The sequence below is a fragment of the Cebus imitator genome, unplaced genomic scaffold, assembly GCF_001604975.1.
Source record: "Cebus imitator isolate Cc_AM_T3 unplaced genomic scaffold, Cebus_imitator-1.0 Scaffold178, whole genome shotgun sequence".
NCBI lineage: Eukaryota > Metazoa > Chordata > Mammalia > Primates > Cebidae > Cebus > Cebus imitator.
Window position 1 is genome coordinate 3,750,628 of NW_016107493.1, and position 16,529 is coordinate 3,767,156.

General features: G+C 42.4%; 1 protein-coding gene across 1 annotated transcript in view; it reads left to right on the forward strand.

The window, feature by feature from the left end:
* Positions 1–16,529, forward strand: part of CASP10 (caspase 10) — a 37,534-nt gene that overhangs the window by 14,771 nt on the left and 6,234 nt on the right. Inside the window, exons 5-8 of the mRNA XM_017545280.2 lie at positions 3,355–3,464; positions 11,436–11,472; positions 13,595–13,686; positions 15,621–15,729. Coding sequence (XP_017400769.1) covers positions 3,355–3,464; positions 11,436–11,472; positions 13,595–13,686; positions 15,621–15,729 — 348 coding nt within the window. The remainder of the gene's footprint in view (positions 1–3,354; positions 3,465–11,435; positions 11,473–13,594; positions 13,687–15,620; positions 15,730–16,529) is intronic.

Sequence of the window (16,529 nt, forward strand, 5' to 3'; positions counted from 1 at the left end):
TTTTTTGAGACGGAGTTTCACTCTTGTTGCCCAGGCTGGAGTGCAATGGTGCAATCTCGGCTCACTGCAACCTCCGCGTCCTGGGTTCAGGCAATTCTCCCGCCTCAGCCTCCTGAGTAGCTGGGATTACAGGCATGCGCCACCATGCCCGGCTAATTTTTGTATTTTTAGTAGAGATGGGGTTTCACCATGTTAGCCTGGCTGGTCTTTAACTCTTGACCTCGTGATCTGCCCACCTTGGCCTCCCAAAGTGCTGGGATTACAGGCATAAGCCAACTCACCCAGGCTTTTTTTTTTTTTTAAGTCTGTCTGACAAAGGTAGTTCTGCTGTGATATTTTATACAAGACAAAAGTCAAACCTGGCTGCCTCACCATGTGTCAATACACTAAATATTTATGTTTTTCCGAGTCCATTTCTCCACTGTTAAACAAGAGCTATACATAAAAACTCCTGAGTATATCCATGAAACTTTTATGCCACACCCTTAATTTAGTTCAGTGAGTGACTGTAGTGGGCAAATTTCTTTGGTTAAACAATGAAACTAGCTAAACTTCTCTGTAAGAATTTGGTTAACACAGAATGAGTTGTGGCGCAAAATATACTGTTATTAAATTGATAAAGTCTCAAACAATAAAACAATGAATAAATGCATAATTTAAGTTATGAAGAATAAAACAGTTCTTTTTGTCATCAAATTATCAAATGAGAAATAAAAAGCAGAAAGTTGATATGGAAAGAATATTTGGAATCTTCACATTAGCTCTGAGTTTTTTTTCTGAACCAATTGTCATTTTCCTGTAATGTTGTATCCCATATAAAGTAAACACAGGGCAAGTGGTCATATTATTTTGGATATTTAAAAAGAAGACACACTAGTTTCTATGTAGTTGATGACATTTGCCTCAGTGAGTGTTGACGACTGAACTTTATTTTTTAATTTAATTTTTATGTTTTGAGACAGAGTCTCACTCTGTTGCCCAGGCTGGAGTGCAATGGCACAATCTTGACTCACTGCAACCTCTGCCTCCCGGGTTCAAGTGATTTTCCTGTCTCAGCCTCCCGAGTAGCTGGGATTACAGGTGACCGCCACTACACCTGTCTAGTTTTTGTATTTTTAGTAGAGACAGGGTTTCACCATGTTAGTCAGGCTGGTCTCGAACTCCTGATCTCAGGTGATCCACTAGCCTTGGCCTCCCAAAGTGCTGGGATTACAGACATGAGCCACCATGCCCACTGAGCTTTTTTTATTTGTATTTGAGATGGAGTCTTGCTCTGTTGCCCAGGCTGGAGTGTGGTGGCACAATCTCAGCTCACTGCAACCTCCACCTCCCAGGTTCAAGTGATTCTTCTGCCTCAGCCTCCTGAGTAGCTAGAATTACAGGTGCCCACCATCACATCCAGCTAATTTTTATATTTTTAGTGGAGCAGATTTCACCATGTTGGGCAGCCTGGTCTTGAACTCTTGACCTCAAGAAGTGATCTCTGATCTGCCTGCCACAGCCTTCTAAAGTGCTGGGGATACAGGCGAGAGCCACTGTACCTGGCCCAGGACTGAGCTTTACATCAGCAGAGTTCTAATTTTGATTTTTCTTTTTTTTTTTTGGGATGGAGTTTCGCTCTTGTTGCCCAGGTTGGAGTGCAATGGTGCGATCTTGGCTCACGGAAACCTCTGCCTCCTGGGTTCAAGCGATTCTCCTGCCTCAGCCTCCCAAGTAGCTGGGATTACAGGCACGCACCACCACACCTGGCTAATTTTTTGTATTTTTAGTAGAGACGAGGTTTCTCCATGTTGGTCAGGCTGATTTCGAACTCTCGACCTCAGGTGATCCGTCCGACTTGGCCTCCCAAAATGCTGAGATTACAGGCGTACCCACTGCACCAGGCCCTAATTTTGATTTTTCTTTTCTACAACCTGCCTGTGTGTGATCTCTTTTGGGTGTCAATCATTATTGGTATTTTAATATTGACTTTCTTTAGTTCTAAGAGTTGGAGCCTAGTTCTGCCATAAAGATGAAAGACTAAAGGACACACCACCACACACAGCTAATTTTTGCATTTTTAGCAGGAACAGGGCTTCACCTTGGCCAGGCTGGTCTCAAACTTCTGACCTCATGATCCGTCTGCCTTGGCCTCCCAAAGTTCTGGGATTACAGGCATGAGCCACTGTGCCAGGACTAGTATTTTTAATTTATTATTAAAATAAGGTTCATAATAATAAAATCAAATACAAATTCAAATAATTAAAACAATATAGAATGTAGAAGGTAAAATTCTTTCTCCTTTTCTTTTTTCTCTATTACCAACCCATTTCCCAAAGATAACCACTATTTGAAATATGTAGTTATTGATTTTCTTCTATTTAGAAACAATTGTATGTGTACATAGATATTACACACACACAGAGACACATATATATTTAACAAAGACCATGCTAATTATATTCTATAACTTGCTTTCCCCTCCCACATAATATAGCTGACATTTTAATGAATATATTAATAATACAGATATAGCCCATTTTTATTAATGGTCTCTTAGAAATCATATTATGGATATAACATTTTTATATAATTGCCACTTTTAAATGGATTGTCTTTTTTTTTCCATTCTTTTTTCCTTCTTATTTTTTTGCTATTATAGCCTGAATTCTGATATTATTTTTTGAGGTAATGCTTTAGGAATCTCTACTTGGCAATTATCTGGCACATTAAGCACCATACTTTTTTTTTTTTAGCAGCTTAAACAATAGTAAGTTTTAAAATACTATTTAGTAAAGGATATAGTAATTTTAAGACACTCATAAAATTATAAAAACAACAAAAACATAAAAGCAATAGAAAATATAACAATACAAAGAATAAAAATAATTTATAAATTTACCCTTTTTTTCTGGGTATACATGTAGGCTTCCATAAACATATGCAATTAGAACTTTACAATTCTCAGGCCAGGCATGGTGGCTCACCCCTGTAATCCCAGCACTTTGGAAGGCCGAGGTGGGTGGGTCAGCGGAAGTCAGGAGTTTGAGACCCGCCTGGCAAACATGGTGAAACCCTGTCTTTACTAAAAATACAAATATTAGCAGGTCATGGTGGCGCATGCCTGTAATCTCAGCTACTCAGGAGGCTGAGGCAGGAGAATCACGAGAACCTAGGAGGTAGAGTTTGCAGTGACCAATATTGCTCCCTTGCACTCCAGCTTGGGCAACAAGAGCAAAACTCCATCTCAAAAAAAATATTTACAATTCTCTTCAAAATAATTACTTTACATGGCTGCTTTTGATAACCGGTTATTTTGGATTGCTATGAATCAGAAGGTGATTTTTGTTTTTCTGTTTGTGGTTTTATTTCCAGCTACCCAGATAGGGATACCTCCTGTAGACAAGGAAGCTGAGTCTTTGTATCAAGGAGAGGAAGAACTGTTTTCCCAAACAGAAGTTAAAACATTCTTGGAAGCCTTACCGGTAGGTTCAGTGGTGTGCTGGTCATTGTTTAACAACCAGCTCCACCTTCCAACCCCAACCCCAAAAAGAAAAAGAGAGGCCCCAGTTTGTACCATTTGCTGTATATGCTCCCGCCATGGTGATTTCAAGTAAACAACATATTAACCAGAGTGCACATTTTCTGAAAATTTAACAATTGGCTCTCACTAGCTGACTAGTGAGAGCTAGTTAGTGTGTGCTCTCACTAGTTAGTTTGAGCTTACTCCACACACCCTGAGTTGTTTTGTTCTTATCTGTGGGATGCAATTAGACTCAGCTTCAGGGACATAAAATCTATGGAGTACATGGCACCTGACAGTAATTCCAGAGTTCAAATACAGACCTTTGTTTAATGCTCTGCTGTTACTGCTTTGAAATTCTTCATGCATTACTGAAAAAGAGGTTTGCCAAGCATGTAGCTGGGCAACCCAGAGAACAAGAAGTGTGTTTCTGGTTTCTGGGTGCTCAGCTCTGAAAGGATGGGTGGAAGGGGAAACACTGGGAGAGTTTGCAGCCTGTTCCTCACAATTTGATCATGATCCTTGGGAGCTATGTGACAGTCTTCCCTGGGATTTGTGGTTCTTCCAGCAGACTTGGGTAGTTTGACTTTGCCAACCTCTGTCAGCATCAATAAAGTTAGCTTGGTCTGGGAAATTTTTTGTTTTCAATTGTGGTAAAATACACATAACAAAACATACCATCTTAACCATTTTTAAGTATACAGTTCAGTAATGCTAAATACCTTCATACTGTTGTGTGGGTTGTGTAGACATTAACACTATCCATCTCCAGAACTTTTTCATCTTCTTTTACTAGAACTTTGTATCCATTAAATAATAACTTCTCACTTTCTCCTTCCCTCCAATCCCTGGAAACCACTGTTCTACTTTCTCTCTATGTAAATTAGACTCTTTAGGGTACCTCATATAAGTAGAATCATACAATATTTGTCCTTTTGTGACTAGCTTATTTCACTTAACGTAAAGTCTTCAGGGTTCATCTAAGTTGTAGCATATCTCAGAATTCCCTTCCTTTGTAAAGGCTGAATAATATTCCACTGTGTGTATATAAAGTAAATCCTCACTTAACAGCATTGATAGATTTTTGGAAACTGACTTTAAGTGATAGCATACTGTATAATGTATTTATTTTTACTTTTAAATTTTTTGATAGAGATGGGGGTCTCACTCTGTTGCCCTGGCTGGTCTCAAACTCGGGCTCAAGCAAACCTCCTGCCTTATCCTCCCAAAGTGCTAAGGTTACAACCATGAACCACCATGCTCAGCCACATACCATATAATAAAACCAATTTTACCATAGGCTAATTGATATAAACAAGCGTTGGCCAGGCGTGGTGGCCCACACCTGTAATCTCAGCACTTTGAGAGGCCAAGGCGGGTGGATTACTTAAGGCCAGGAGTTCGAGACCAGCCTGGCCAAAACGCCATCTCTACTAAAAATACAAAAATTAGCCGGGTGTGGTGGCGCACCTATAATCCCAACTACTCAGGAGGCTGAGGCACAAGAATTGCTTGAACCTGGGAGGCGGAGGTTGCAATGAGCTGAGATTGCATCATTGCACTCCAGCCTGGGTGACAGAGTGAGACCCTGTCTCAAAAAACAATAACAAAAAAACTCCCTAAGAGTTAAGTTCCTACAGCATACATTTCTTTGTATCACTGAAAGTCACAATTACCAAGAACCTACGGATGACTCTGAGTGAGGACTCAGTCAACTACATTTTGTTATCCGCTCGTCCATTGACAGACTCTTGGGCTGCTGCCACCACCTTTTGATGATTTTTAAGAATGTTGCTATGAATATCGGTGTAAAAATATCTCTTGGAGATGCGGCTTTCAGTTCTTTTGGGTATATACCCATGGTGGATTATATAGTCATTCTATTTTCAGTGTTTTTGAGGAACCTTCATACTATTTTACGCAGTGACTGTACTGTTTGACATTTCCACCAACTGTGCACAAGGGTTCCAGTTTCTCCACATCCCCAGCAACACTTCCTCACCAAAACCTAATCTTTTCTTTTGATAGTAGCCATCCTGTGGTTTTGATTTGCATTTCCTTGATTTCCTTTGATTTTCTTTTCCTTTTGATAGTAGCCATTCCTTGTGGTTTTGATGCAAATTAAGGAAATGCAAATCAAAACCACAAGGGTTTGATTTTGTGGTTGTTGATCATCTTCCTCATGTGCTTTTAGGCCATTTGTATATTTTCTTTAGAGAAATGTCTGTCTAAGTCCTTTGCTCATTTTCTAGTTGGGTTGTTTGTAGAAGTTTTATTTATTTATTTTTTTGAGATGGAGTCTCACTCTGTCAGCCAGGCTGGAGTGCAGTGACACAATCTCAGCTCACTGCAACCTCCACCTCCCTCGTTCAAGTGATTCTCCTGCCTCAGCCTCGCAAATAGCTGGTATTACAGGTGTGCGCCACCACACCTGGCTAATTTTTGTATTTTTTAATAGAGACAGGGTTTCACTAAGTTGGCCAGGCTGGTCTTGAACTCCTGACCTCAAGTGATCTGCCCGCCTTGGCCTCCCAAAGTACTGGGATTACAGGTGGGAGCCGCTGTGCCCGGCCTTTATTTTTTATTCTTAAAAATTGTTTTATGGCTTCTTTACTACTGTCATGGTCTCATATTTTTAGTTATGATTTTTAGATTTAAAAATAATTTCAATTTTATAGAAAAGTTGCAAGAATGTGAATAATACAAAGAACACCTATGTACTGTTTTCCTAGATTCACCTACCTGTTATTGGTGTTTTACCCCGTTTGCTTTATTATTTTTGTGCATTCACTCATACTTGCACTCTTTTTCTCTGTCTCTCTCCACACCCAAAATTTTTTTCTGAACTTTTTGAGAGTAAGTTGCATATATCATGGCCGTTTACTCCTAAATATTTTAGTGTGTATTTCCTCATAACAAGGATATTCTTTTACAGAGCTATAATACAATTATCAATGCCAGGAAAGTTATGTTAATATAATACTTTTATCAAATCAATGGTCCATATTCCAATTTTGTCTGTTGAACCCAATAATGTCCTTGACAGTTCTTAAACCATCCAGCACAAAATTCCACCTAGGATCTTATATAAATACAATACAAGGCTGGGTACAATACCTGTAATCCTAGCATTTTGGGAGGCCGAAGTGGGAGGACCACTTGAGACCAGGAGTTTGAGGCAAGCCTGGGTAACACAGTGAGACCCTCTCTAAAAGAAAATAATAAAAATTAAAAATACAATATAATACAATGCAATATTGTATTTAGTTGTCATGATCCTTTAGTCTCCTTTACTGTTTTTTTTTCTATTTTTTTGGGGGGGGCATGGAGTCTCCCTCTGTCTCCAGGCTGAAGTGCAGTGGCATGGTCTTGGCTCACTATAATCTCCACCTCCTGGGTTAAAGCAATTCTTGTGCCTCAGCCTTCTGAGTATCTGAGATTACAGGCATGTGCCACCACATTTGGCTAATTTTTGTATTTTTAGTAGAGATGGGGTTTCACCATGTTGGCCAGGGTGATCTCAAACTCCTGACCTAAGTGATCCGCCTGCCTCAGTCTCCCAAAGTGCTGGGATTACAGGCGTGAGCCACCACACCCGGCTTCATCTCCTTGAATCTTGAACATTTCCATGGCTTTTATGCCATTTATTTTCCTCTTTTATGCCATCAAGACTTTATTTATTTATTTATTTGGAGACGGAGTCTTGCTCTGTAGCCTAGGCTGGAGTGCAGTGGCGTGATCTTGACTCACTGCAACCTCTGCCTCCTGGGTACCGGTTCAAGCAATTCTCCTGCCTCAGCCTCCTGAGTAGCTGGGATAAAAGGAACATGCCACCATGCCCAGCTAATTTTTGTATTTTTAGTAGAGACAGGGTTTCACCATGTTGGCCAGGCTGGTCTTGAACTCCTGACCTTGTGATCCACCCACCTTAGCCTCCCAAAGTGCTGGGGTTACTGGCATGAGCCACCACACCGAGCCGCCATTGAGACTTTTGAAGAATGCAGTCACTCCTCCCACCTTTCATTAAGTAGAATTTTCTTTATCTTTGGTACGTGTGGTGTTTCTTCACAATTAGATTCAAGCCATACATTCTAGCCAGAATATCACAGAAGTGATCTGTTTTTCTCAGGGCATCCCATTTGGAGGCACAAGATGTCCATCTGCCCCCCAATTCATGATGCTAATTTTGATTGTTTGGTCAAGACATTTTCTGATATCTTCACTCTATAATTTTTATATAGTTACAATTTTTCCCCCACATGATTAATAAGCAAGTGCTGGAGAGAGATTTTAAGATTCTGTAAATACCCTGCTGCACATGAGAAGTTTCCCCTAGATTGAGTGTTCGCTGATGATTCTTGTGTGATCCAGCATTTGCTATGTTGGTTGTAAAGCAATGGTTTTCCGACTCCAGTATTCTCTCCACATTTGTAAGTTTGCTGTCAGCATTCTACTGTAAAGAAGGACCCTCCTGTCTCACCAGGAAGGTGTTTTTGTTTTTTTAAATAAAGGAGACAGTGGAAACTGGCCAGATGACCTGCAGCTCCTGGAGTTTGGCAAAGGCTGGGCAAATGCTCCACCTGAAGACTGTGCAGGCAGCCAGGAGGTGACACAGAGCAGGGAGGTTTGCTCTGTGGCTCTTGCCCTGAAGCTGATTCGGCAGGTGGAGGTATTTAGGCATTTGAGGGAATCTCAGCTTTGGGAGGGCACTTTGTAAGTGATCTTAAGAGATTAAATGCATCCTTAATTAAAAGAAACACCTCCGCCTGCTTGCTGTGAGTTTATTTGAATTTTGTATCTCCCCCAAAGGGAAATAACACAAAATTGCAATTATTTATAAAAGCCTAAGTTGGCTTCTTTTCTCTAAGAAAATAGCCCTTGATTCAATTAATTCCAGTCCTAGAAAAGTGCTTAGACATCTAATTGAGATATTGAGGGAGAGAGGCTGCTCCCCTTGATTCTTTTACTGTAATCCAATTAAACTGACATTTATGGGCCAACTCCCTGACCCTGGGCACAACTTTTTTTAGAGAGTTGCAAACCCCTCCCCACTCCCCACTCCCCAAGAAGCTCTTTATTTTTAAATTTTATTTCATTTTATTATTTTTTTGAGATGGAGTCTCGCTCTGTTGGCCAGGCTGGAGTGCAATGGTGCAATCTCGGCTCAATGCAACCTCGCCTCCCGAGTTCAAATGATTCTTGTGCCTCAGCCTTCCTAGTAGCTGGGGTTACAGGTGTGCGCCACCATGCTCAGCTAATTTTTGTGTTTTTTTTTGTATTTTTAGTAGAGACAGGGTTTCATTATATTGACCTCAGGTGATCCACCATCCTCAGCCTCCCAAAGTGCTGGGGTTCCAGGCATGAGCCACTGTGCCTGGCCATCCCAGAAGCTCCTTAAAATGTGATTTTCTAGCACTAACAATTTAGGATTCCCTAATTCTAAGTTAAATTGCCTGCCAAACCTAACTCTTCCCACCCACTTTTTCAAGTAGGTTTGTGCTCAGATACTGATGTACATGTAGACACACACACATACACACACACTTCTGCTCTTTGTCTTTGAGAAATCCAGTGGTTTCTAAAGGTGCATGGCTCAGCTGTCGCCTCTGAAGCAGTGTGGTTCTGTTGACATGGGATGACTCTGGCCACAGCACATGCAGTGCGGGGATAGTTGTGGCAGTGCTGGAGGTGTGGGAGGACTGGGGTGCAGGACCTCACATGTTTTCACACACTCTTAGGGTTGGAAGGTGTCTTAAAAGTTATCTGGGCAGACTTTCCTCTCTCCATCAAGTGATGAATAAAATATAACTTGGTGAAACATCTCATGTTTCTTAAGCACCTGAAGATTTAAAAAAATTTTTTATTGGGCTCAATGAGAAGAAACTCTCATTGAATTTTGAGCAACATCTCCTAATTTGTTGAAAAATTAAATTTACATATGTATATATATATATATGTATTTTAAATTCAGATGGAATTTCACTCTTGTTGCCCAGGCTGGAGTACAATGGCACGATCTTGGCTCACTGCAACCTCTGCCTTCCAGGTTCAAGTGATTCTCCTGCCTCAGCCTCCCGAGTAGCTGGGATTAAAGGTACCCGTCACCATGCCTGGCTAATTTTTTGTATTTTTAGTAGAGACGGGGTTTCACCATGTTGGCCCGGCTGGTCTTGAACTCCTGACTTCAGGTGATCTCCCGCCTCTGCTCCCAAAGTGCTGGGATTACAGGCATGACCCACCACGCCAGGCCAAATAGATATTTTTAAGTGTGACATAAGGTTTTCTTAAGGAGAGGCATGCCTCTTGTTGGAGGAGACCTAACACCTTCTTCTTAATAAGGCCTTATTGGACTCCTCTTGAAAACAATCAAAAGAAGTTGAAAGATGACTGAGTGTGGCCAGGCTGTGGGACATTCATTCATTCATTCCTCTTTGACGTAGTTACTTGAGAGGTGTCAGCAGAGGATGCAACATTCTCAGGAGAAGAAAGGCAAACTAGGCCTTAAAGCTTTTTTCTAGTCCCTGTTCTGGCTGACTTTATCAGCCAAGGGAAGAACAAATCAAGGAAAGCTAAGGTCTGGAGGGGCTGGGCAGAGCCTGCTGCTGTGTCTGCATTGCTGTTAGTCCCAGAAGACTCACTCAAGTACTGGACAAAACCAGAAGGCAGAATGGCCAGGCCCTTGTCGGCCGCTTGGAAGGAATCTAGGATTCTTCAGGAAGGGGACAGTGGCTTGTGAAAAGAAAGTCAGGAAGCCTTTTGGAGAGTGAAACTAAGCCTCCTTTGCATTTGTTTTCCCCAGAGCTGGGAATTTTTTTTTTTTTTTTTTGAGACCGTCTTGCTCTGTTGCCCGGGCTGAAGTACAGTGATACAATCTCAGCACACTGCAACCTCTGCCTCCCAGGTTCAAGTGATTATCCTGCCTCAGCCTCTCAAGTAGCTGGGATTACAGGCATGTACCACCACTCCTGGCTAATTTTTTTTGTATTTTTAGTAGATATGGAGTTTCACCATATTGGCCAAGCTGGTCTTGAACGCCTGAACTCGTGATCCAGCCACCTTGACCTCCCAAATGGGATTACAGGTGTGAGCCACCACACCCGGCCAGAGCTGGGAAATTATAGTATTGTGCAGCCCAGAAGCCTGGGGGCTCCAGCAGGGAGGCATTCCCAGGAACTTGGGGGTGATTTGTCGGTTCCCTCACACAGGTCACGGCCAGCCCTTCCCCAGCACCTTGCTCAGGTTCCCTTGGGGGCTTTCTGCTGCGGGCTGATGGCTGAGGGTCATAGAGAGAAGGGAGTGGTGGTAAATGGGGAGGAGGATGCAAAAAAGACAGGGTCCTAGACTTTGTTTTAATTTTGTATTTAATTATATAAAACATTAATGTATGGCCAAGTAGTCTATATTGCATCCTTGCCTCTTCTTCCCCCTCGATTACCATTTTTATTTGTTTTATGATTTATCCTATTGTTACTTTTGAAAAAAGTCCAACCCATATCTTCTCTTTATTACAAAAGAGGTAGTGTACCCAAATACCATTTCATTTTCCTTTCTCCATGTGACAGCACCCCCTGGAGAAGTGTATAGAGGCTGTCCTCCGCATCTCACTCCACTGTGTGGACATACCGTAGTTTTTTCAGCTGCTTGCTATTGGTGGACATTAGGCTGCTTTCAGTCCTTAGTGCAAAGTAATGCTGCAATGAATAAATACCCTTGAGCATATGTCACACTCTGTTTTTGCCAGTGCGTCTTTGTGAACTTTCTCTTTTGGATGGAGAGAGCTGGTTCTCTTCCCATCTCCTGCCAATGACCTTTTCTGTGGCTGGGGATTAGATATCTGTCCTTCCCTCCATCAGGTCTAGCTTTTGTTCCTCATCCAACTGTGTGAATTTCCTACGTTTCATGGATTTTTTTTGTTTGTTTGTTTTCTCAACAGGAGGAGTCCTGGCAAAATAAGCATGCAAGGAGTGACAGTAGGTGTTTCTAATATACTTTTTACAACTTAGATCAGTATGGCAGGAATAGATATATTTGATATATATGAAGGAATTTCAGATGACTTGGAAGAGAAGGTTTACAGATAATGGAGAATTCATTTTTTATTCCAATTCAACGCAAGACATCGAATGCATGAATTACACTAGGCTTTCCTATGGCGGTATGGAGAGGGCTGGGTGGTTTCTGCTCTGAATGCTGAGTGTAGCAGAATCTTGGAACTGCAGACAGCTGCTCTCCCTCTACCCTTCAGAATTAGGTCACTCTCTGTGTAGCAGAAACAGCCCCCAGCAGGGCTGAAGCCTTCAGGCCAGCACTGACAGCGGAATGTGCAGTCTGGGTGGGTGTCCTCTATGGAGTGGTTCCAGATGTTGATTCAGAGGGAGAGAAGAAACAAGAGGAGAGACCTGAGGATGGTGTGTTTAGTTCCCTGAATCCCTGCCCAGAAACCATAACCTTAGGGAAGTAGTCCAGAATCTGCCATTGGGCTAAACTGCTTACGAACAAACAGGCTTTGGTGAAGTCTTTCTGTGGTAAGTAGAGTTTGTCACAGCCCATTCCTCATTTTTCTTTTCTGGAAAATTAACCTTTAGAGTCCAAGACACACAACTTTGCTAGCCATCTGTCATTTTGCCTAACATGGAGGTGGTGTGCTGTGATGTTGATAACATTGACTAGGTTACCATTACGAAGCACTTGTCGCGTACCAGGCACTGTTCAGAGAGATTCCAGGGAGTATGTCATTTAATCCTCCAGTCACTGTACTACTGTTATTCTCACCAGTGAGGAAACCGAGACCCATGAAATCTAGTGCTTTGTTTGCACTGCAGCTAAAAAGAAGTGAAGTTGGGATTTGAACCCAGCAGTCCGAGTCTGGTTCCAGAGCTAGCTCTCCCAAGGCCAGGCGCTCCCACTGTCTGCTATGTGAGCTCAGCCGACTGCTTCGCCCCTCTGAGGAATAAGGCAGTTTCTTTCAGCTTTACAATTCTGCGTGGCTTCCAACATTTAGACGTGGCTTCCCACATTTAGACGTGGCTTCCCCCGGAGTGTTACCTTCTCCCATGGTGAGGAGGAATTTATAGGTGCTTGAGCCATTGCGGCTTGGATCCCTTTTGCTGTGTTCTCTGGTCTGGAGAGTATGGACTTGCTCAGCCTGAGCTAAGCCTGAGGAGTGATCCTTAGCAGTAGTTAATAACTAACTCATGCCCCAGAGATAAGGATAGAGTTTGGTGGATTCTACTACAAACTTTCTGCAAGAGGAAAAAGAAAACTGTTTCATGTTGCATTTCCCTGTTAGTGCCACGTGACAAATAACCCATCCCTGACCTTCTTTCTGTGATAGAGTCTTTTCCAGAAGAATCAGGGAGTTTGCAGGAACACTTCAAAGCAGTGTGATCCTCAGCTGATGCCAAACTGGAAACTTCTTTTTCTCCTCTTTTTTCTTTTTCTTTCTTTTTGTTTTGAGACAGGGTCTCACTCTGTTGCCAGGCTGGAGTGCAGTGGTACAATCACAGCTCACTGCAGCCTTGACTTCTCGGGCTTAGGTGATCCTCCCACCTCAATGTCCCAGGAAGCTGGGACTATAGGCGTGTGTCACCATGCCCAGATAATTTTTTATATATTTTTATCTAGAGATGGGGGTCTCACTAAGTTTTCCAGGCTGGTCTTGAACTCTTGGGCTCAGGTGATCTGCCTGTCTTGGCCTCCCAAAGTGCTGGGATTACAGGCATGAGCCACCACACCCAGCCTCCCTCTTTTTTCTTCTCGAGGTCCACCTAGCCTCTGTATATCCAGTAACAGATAAATGCCTACCCAACCCAACAATGCTTGAGCTGGAATTCTTGAGCTGATCTGTGGGGTTTTAATTAATTCCCCACCCCATCCCTGCCAGCAGCATAGTTTCCAACCTGGACAAAGCAAAAAGGAATGCAAAGACACATCAGCCTCTCCTTTAGGAAGGGCATGGTGGCTAAATTTGTCTGAGGAGGCCCTTGAGATAAAAATAATCCTCCATAATTAGACTCGATGTCAGAAAATTATTAGTGAGGAAATCTAAGTGCTTGGGGAAGATATTTGGAGTCTGAGTACCTCTCTTTCTAGGTAACAGAGCCACAAATGGTGCACCAAGCCTGGTCTCCAGGGGGATGCAAGGAGCATCTGCTGACTTTCCCAATTTTGAAACCAGCACAAAGGTCTGGATGGTTTCTTTTTTTCTTTTTTTAATTAAAAAAATGTTTTTCCAATGCAATCAAAAGGATGGTTTCTTTAGGTGCTCTCTCCCTAGGGTCCGGCCTTTGATGACTTTGAGGGCTCAGAGCAGCTTGTTTCTGATGTGTTTCTCCCTGTTTCTGTAATTACCTCTGTTCTTCCCACCTTTTTCTGTATCAATCAGAAGTGATTGATACCTTTGACTATGGAGGAAATGCTGTTGCACTTTGAGTCATGCATACCCTTTGGGTTATTTCTGGAGAGGGGAAGTTTCTTTTCTTATCCACTGAAGCCACTTATTTTCTGCTTGGATAAAGATGTACTGTGATTTCAAGGATGATTTTAGCTCCACAGAGGCTCTGCTAAAGTCAGCTCAGCTAATTTGCAATCACATGCTGTTTACAACAGTCTTCAGGAATAATTGCACATATTTTTAAATTCCTACTGTGAATATGTATATATTTATATTTATATATAAAGATGGCAGTCTCACTATGTTGCCCAGGCTTGTCCTGAACTCTTAGGCTCAAAGGATTCTCCTGCCTCAGCCACCTGAGTACCACCATGCCAAATTGTATATTATTTTTATATTCAGAAATAAAGTTACGCAAGAGATTTCTCTTTTTTTGAAGGCATTAGGTCACTCTAGAAGTATACCATCTGAAAAAAATCTTTGATATTTATGTCGTCTCATGAAACCCTTGCGTATGCTTTCTTCATTCATGTTGCTAATATGAAAATGAAGATGCTTTTGCATAATCCCTGGGCTTGACAATATTAAAATACATATTCCATTTTTTAACTTTCATAACTGAGCTTCTCCAGTCAAACTAGGAAAAGTCTGGTTTTAATCAGGACCTGGTATTCTTCCTTGGAATTAATTAGCTAATTCCACACTAGAGCCAGTATTTTTTTTTTTTTTTTGAGACAGATTCTTACTCTGTCACCCAGGCTGGAGTACAGTGGCATAATCTTGGCTCACTGCAACCTCCACCTCCCGAGTTCTAGCGGTTCTTCTGCCTCAGCTTCCCAAGTAGCTGGGATTATAGGCATGCACCACCATGCCCGGCTAATTTTTGTAATTTTAGTAGAGATAGTGTTTCACCATATTGGCCAGGCTGGTCTTGAACTCCTGACCTCATGATCCACCCACCTTGGCCTCCCAAAGTGCTGGAATTACAGGTGTGAGCCACTGCACCCAGACAGGGCCAGGATCTTAAGAACTCTCTGATACTGGGGAGTGGCATCTTGTGAAAAAGGAAGTGTCTGATCTTTAGTGCAAATGAAATTTATCCTTTGTCCTGGGCTCTAGGACTTAAAAAAGAATCTTTGAAATTTTATTCAGATCACCATTGTGCAGTAAAACTGAGTTGCAGAGTGGTCAGAATTCCTAGTCTTTCAATATGTGACTTTAGAAATAATGTGGCATAAATATTCCAAGGGGTTTAGACTAGAGTATAGAAACATGGTTTTGGCCAGGCATGATGGCTCACGCCTGTAATTCCAGCACTTTGGGAGGCTGAGGTGGGTGGATCACTTGAGGAGTTTGAGACCAGCCTGGCCAACATGGTGAAAGCCTGCCTCTACCAAAAATACAAAAATTATTTGGGCGTGGTGGCGGGCACCTGTAATCCCAGCTACTTGGGAGGGTGAGGCAAGAGGATCCCTTGGAAAGTGGAAGGCGGGGGTTGCAGTGAGCTGAGATGGTGTCACTGCATTCCAGCCTGGGCAACAAAAGAAGACTCTGTCTCAAAAAAACCCAAAAACCCAAAAAACCCAAAAACCGTGGTTTAAACAACTGGCACGAGCAGCTACATCCTGCTCTTCCTCACAACGAACACCATTGGAGTGGTTAATTAGAAACATTTAAGGCCCTAAGATAAGGATCCCTACTAAGTGGTTCTATCTGTTCTTCAAGGGGGCAGCTGTGTACAGGATGAATCGGAAGCACAGAGGCCACTGTGTCATTGTCAACAACCACAGCTTTACCTCCCTGAGGAATAGACAAGGAACCTATAAAGATGCTGGTAAGAAAGTCTGGAATAGTTTATCGAATGCATATTGGGGATCTTAAAAATATTTTTTATTTTCACATTTTCTTTCTGTAACTTTTATCTTTCATATACATGTAAGGATGATATCATATTTCTGAGCCTCTTGTATATCCCTGGGGCATCATCAATCTGCTAAAGAGTGGTAAGAATTTCTGACTGTTTACAACTCTGAATAGGGGAGAGCATGTACTGGGGAGAGCATACTGGACTGACGTGAGAAAACCTGGGCGTGAGCTCCAGCTCTACCACTACCTAGGTTTGTGATGGTTGGAGAGTCAAGAGACCTCGGCTTCTTCAACTGCGGAACAGGATGAAACACTGGCCATTGCCAATTCTCAGGACTGTTGTGACAACACTGGCTATTACATGATAAGAGATTCATTGTAAGATTTTATTTTTATGAAAATAAAAATGGCCGGGCGCGGTGGCTCACACCTGTAATCCCAGCATTTTGGAAGGCTGAGGCAGGCAGATCATGAGGTCAAGAGATACAGACCATCCTGGCCAACATGGTGAAACCCCATCTCTAATGAAAATACAAAAATTAGCTGGGCGTGGTGGTGCGCGCCTATAGTCCCAGCTACTCGGGAGGCTGAGGCAGGAGAATTGCTTGAACCCGGGAGGCGGAGATTGCAGTGAGCTGAGATCGTGTCACTGCACTCCAGCTTGGTGAGAGGAAGACAAAACAAAAAAGGCTGGGTGTGGTGGTTCACACCTATTATCCCATCCCAGCACTTTGAGAGGCCGAGGCAGGTGGATCACGAGGTCAAGAG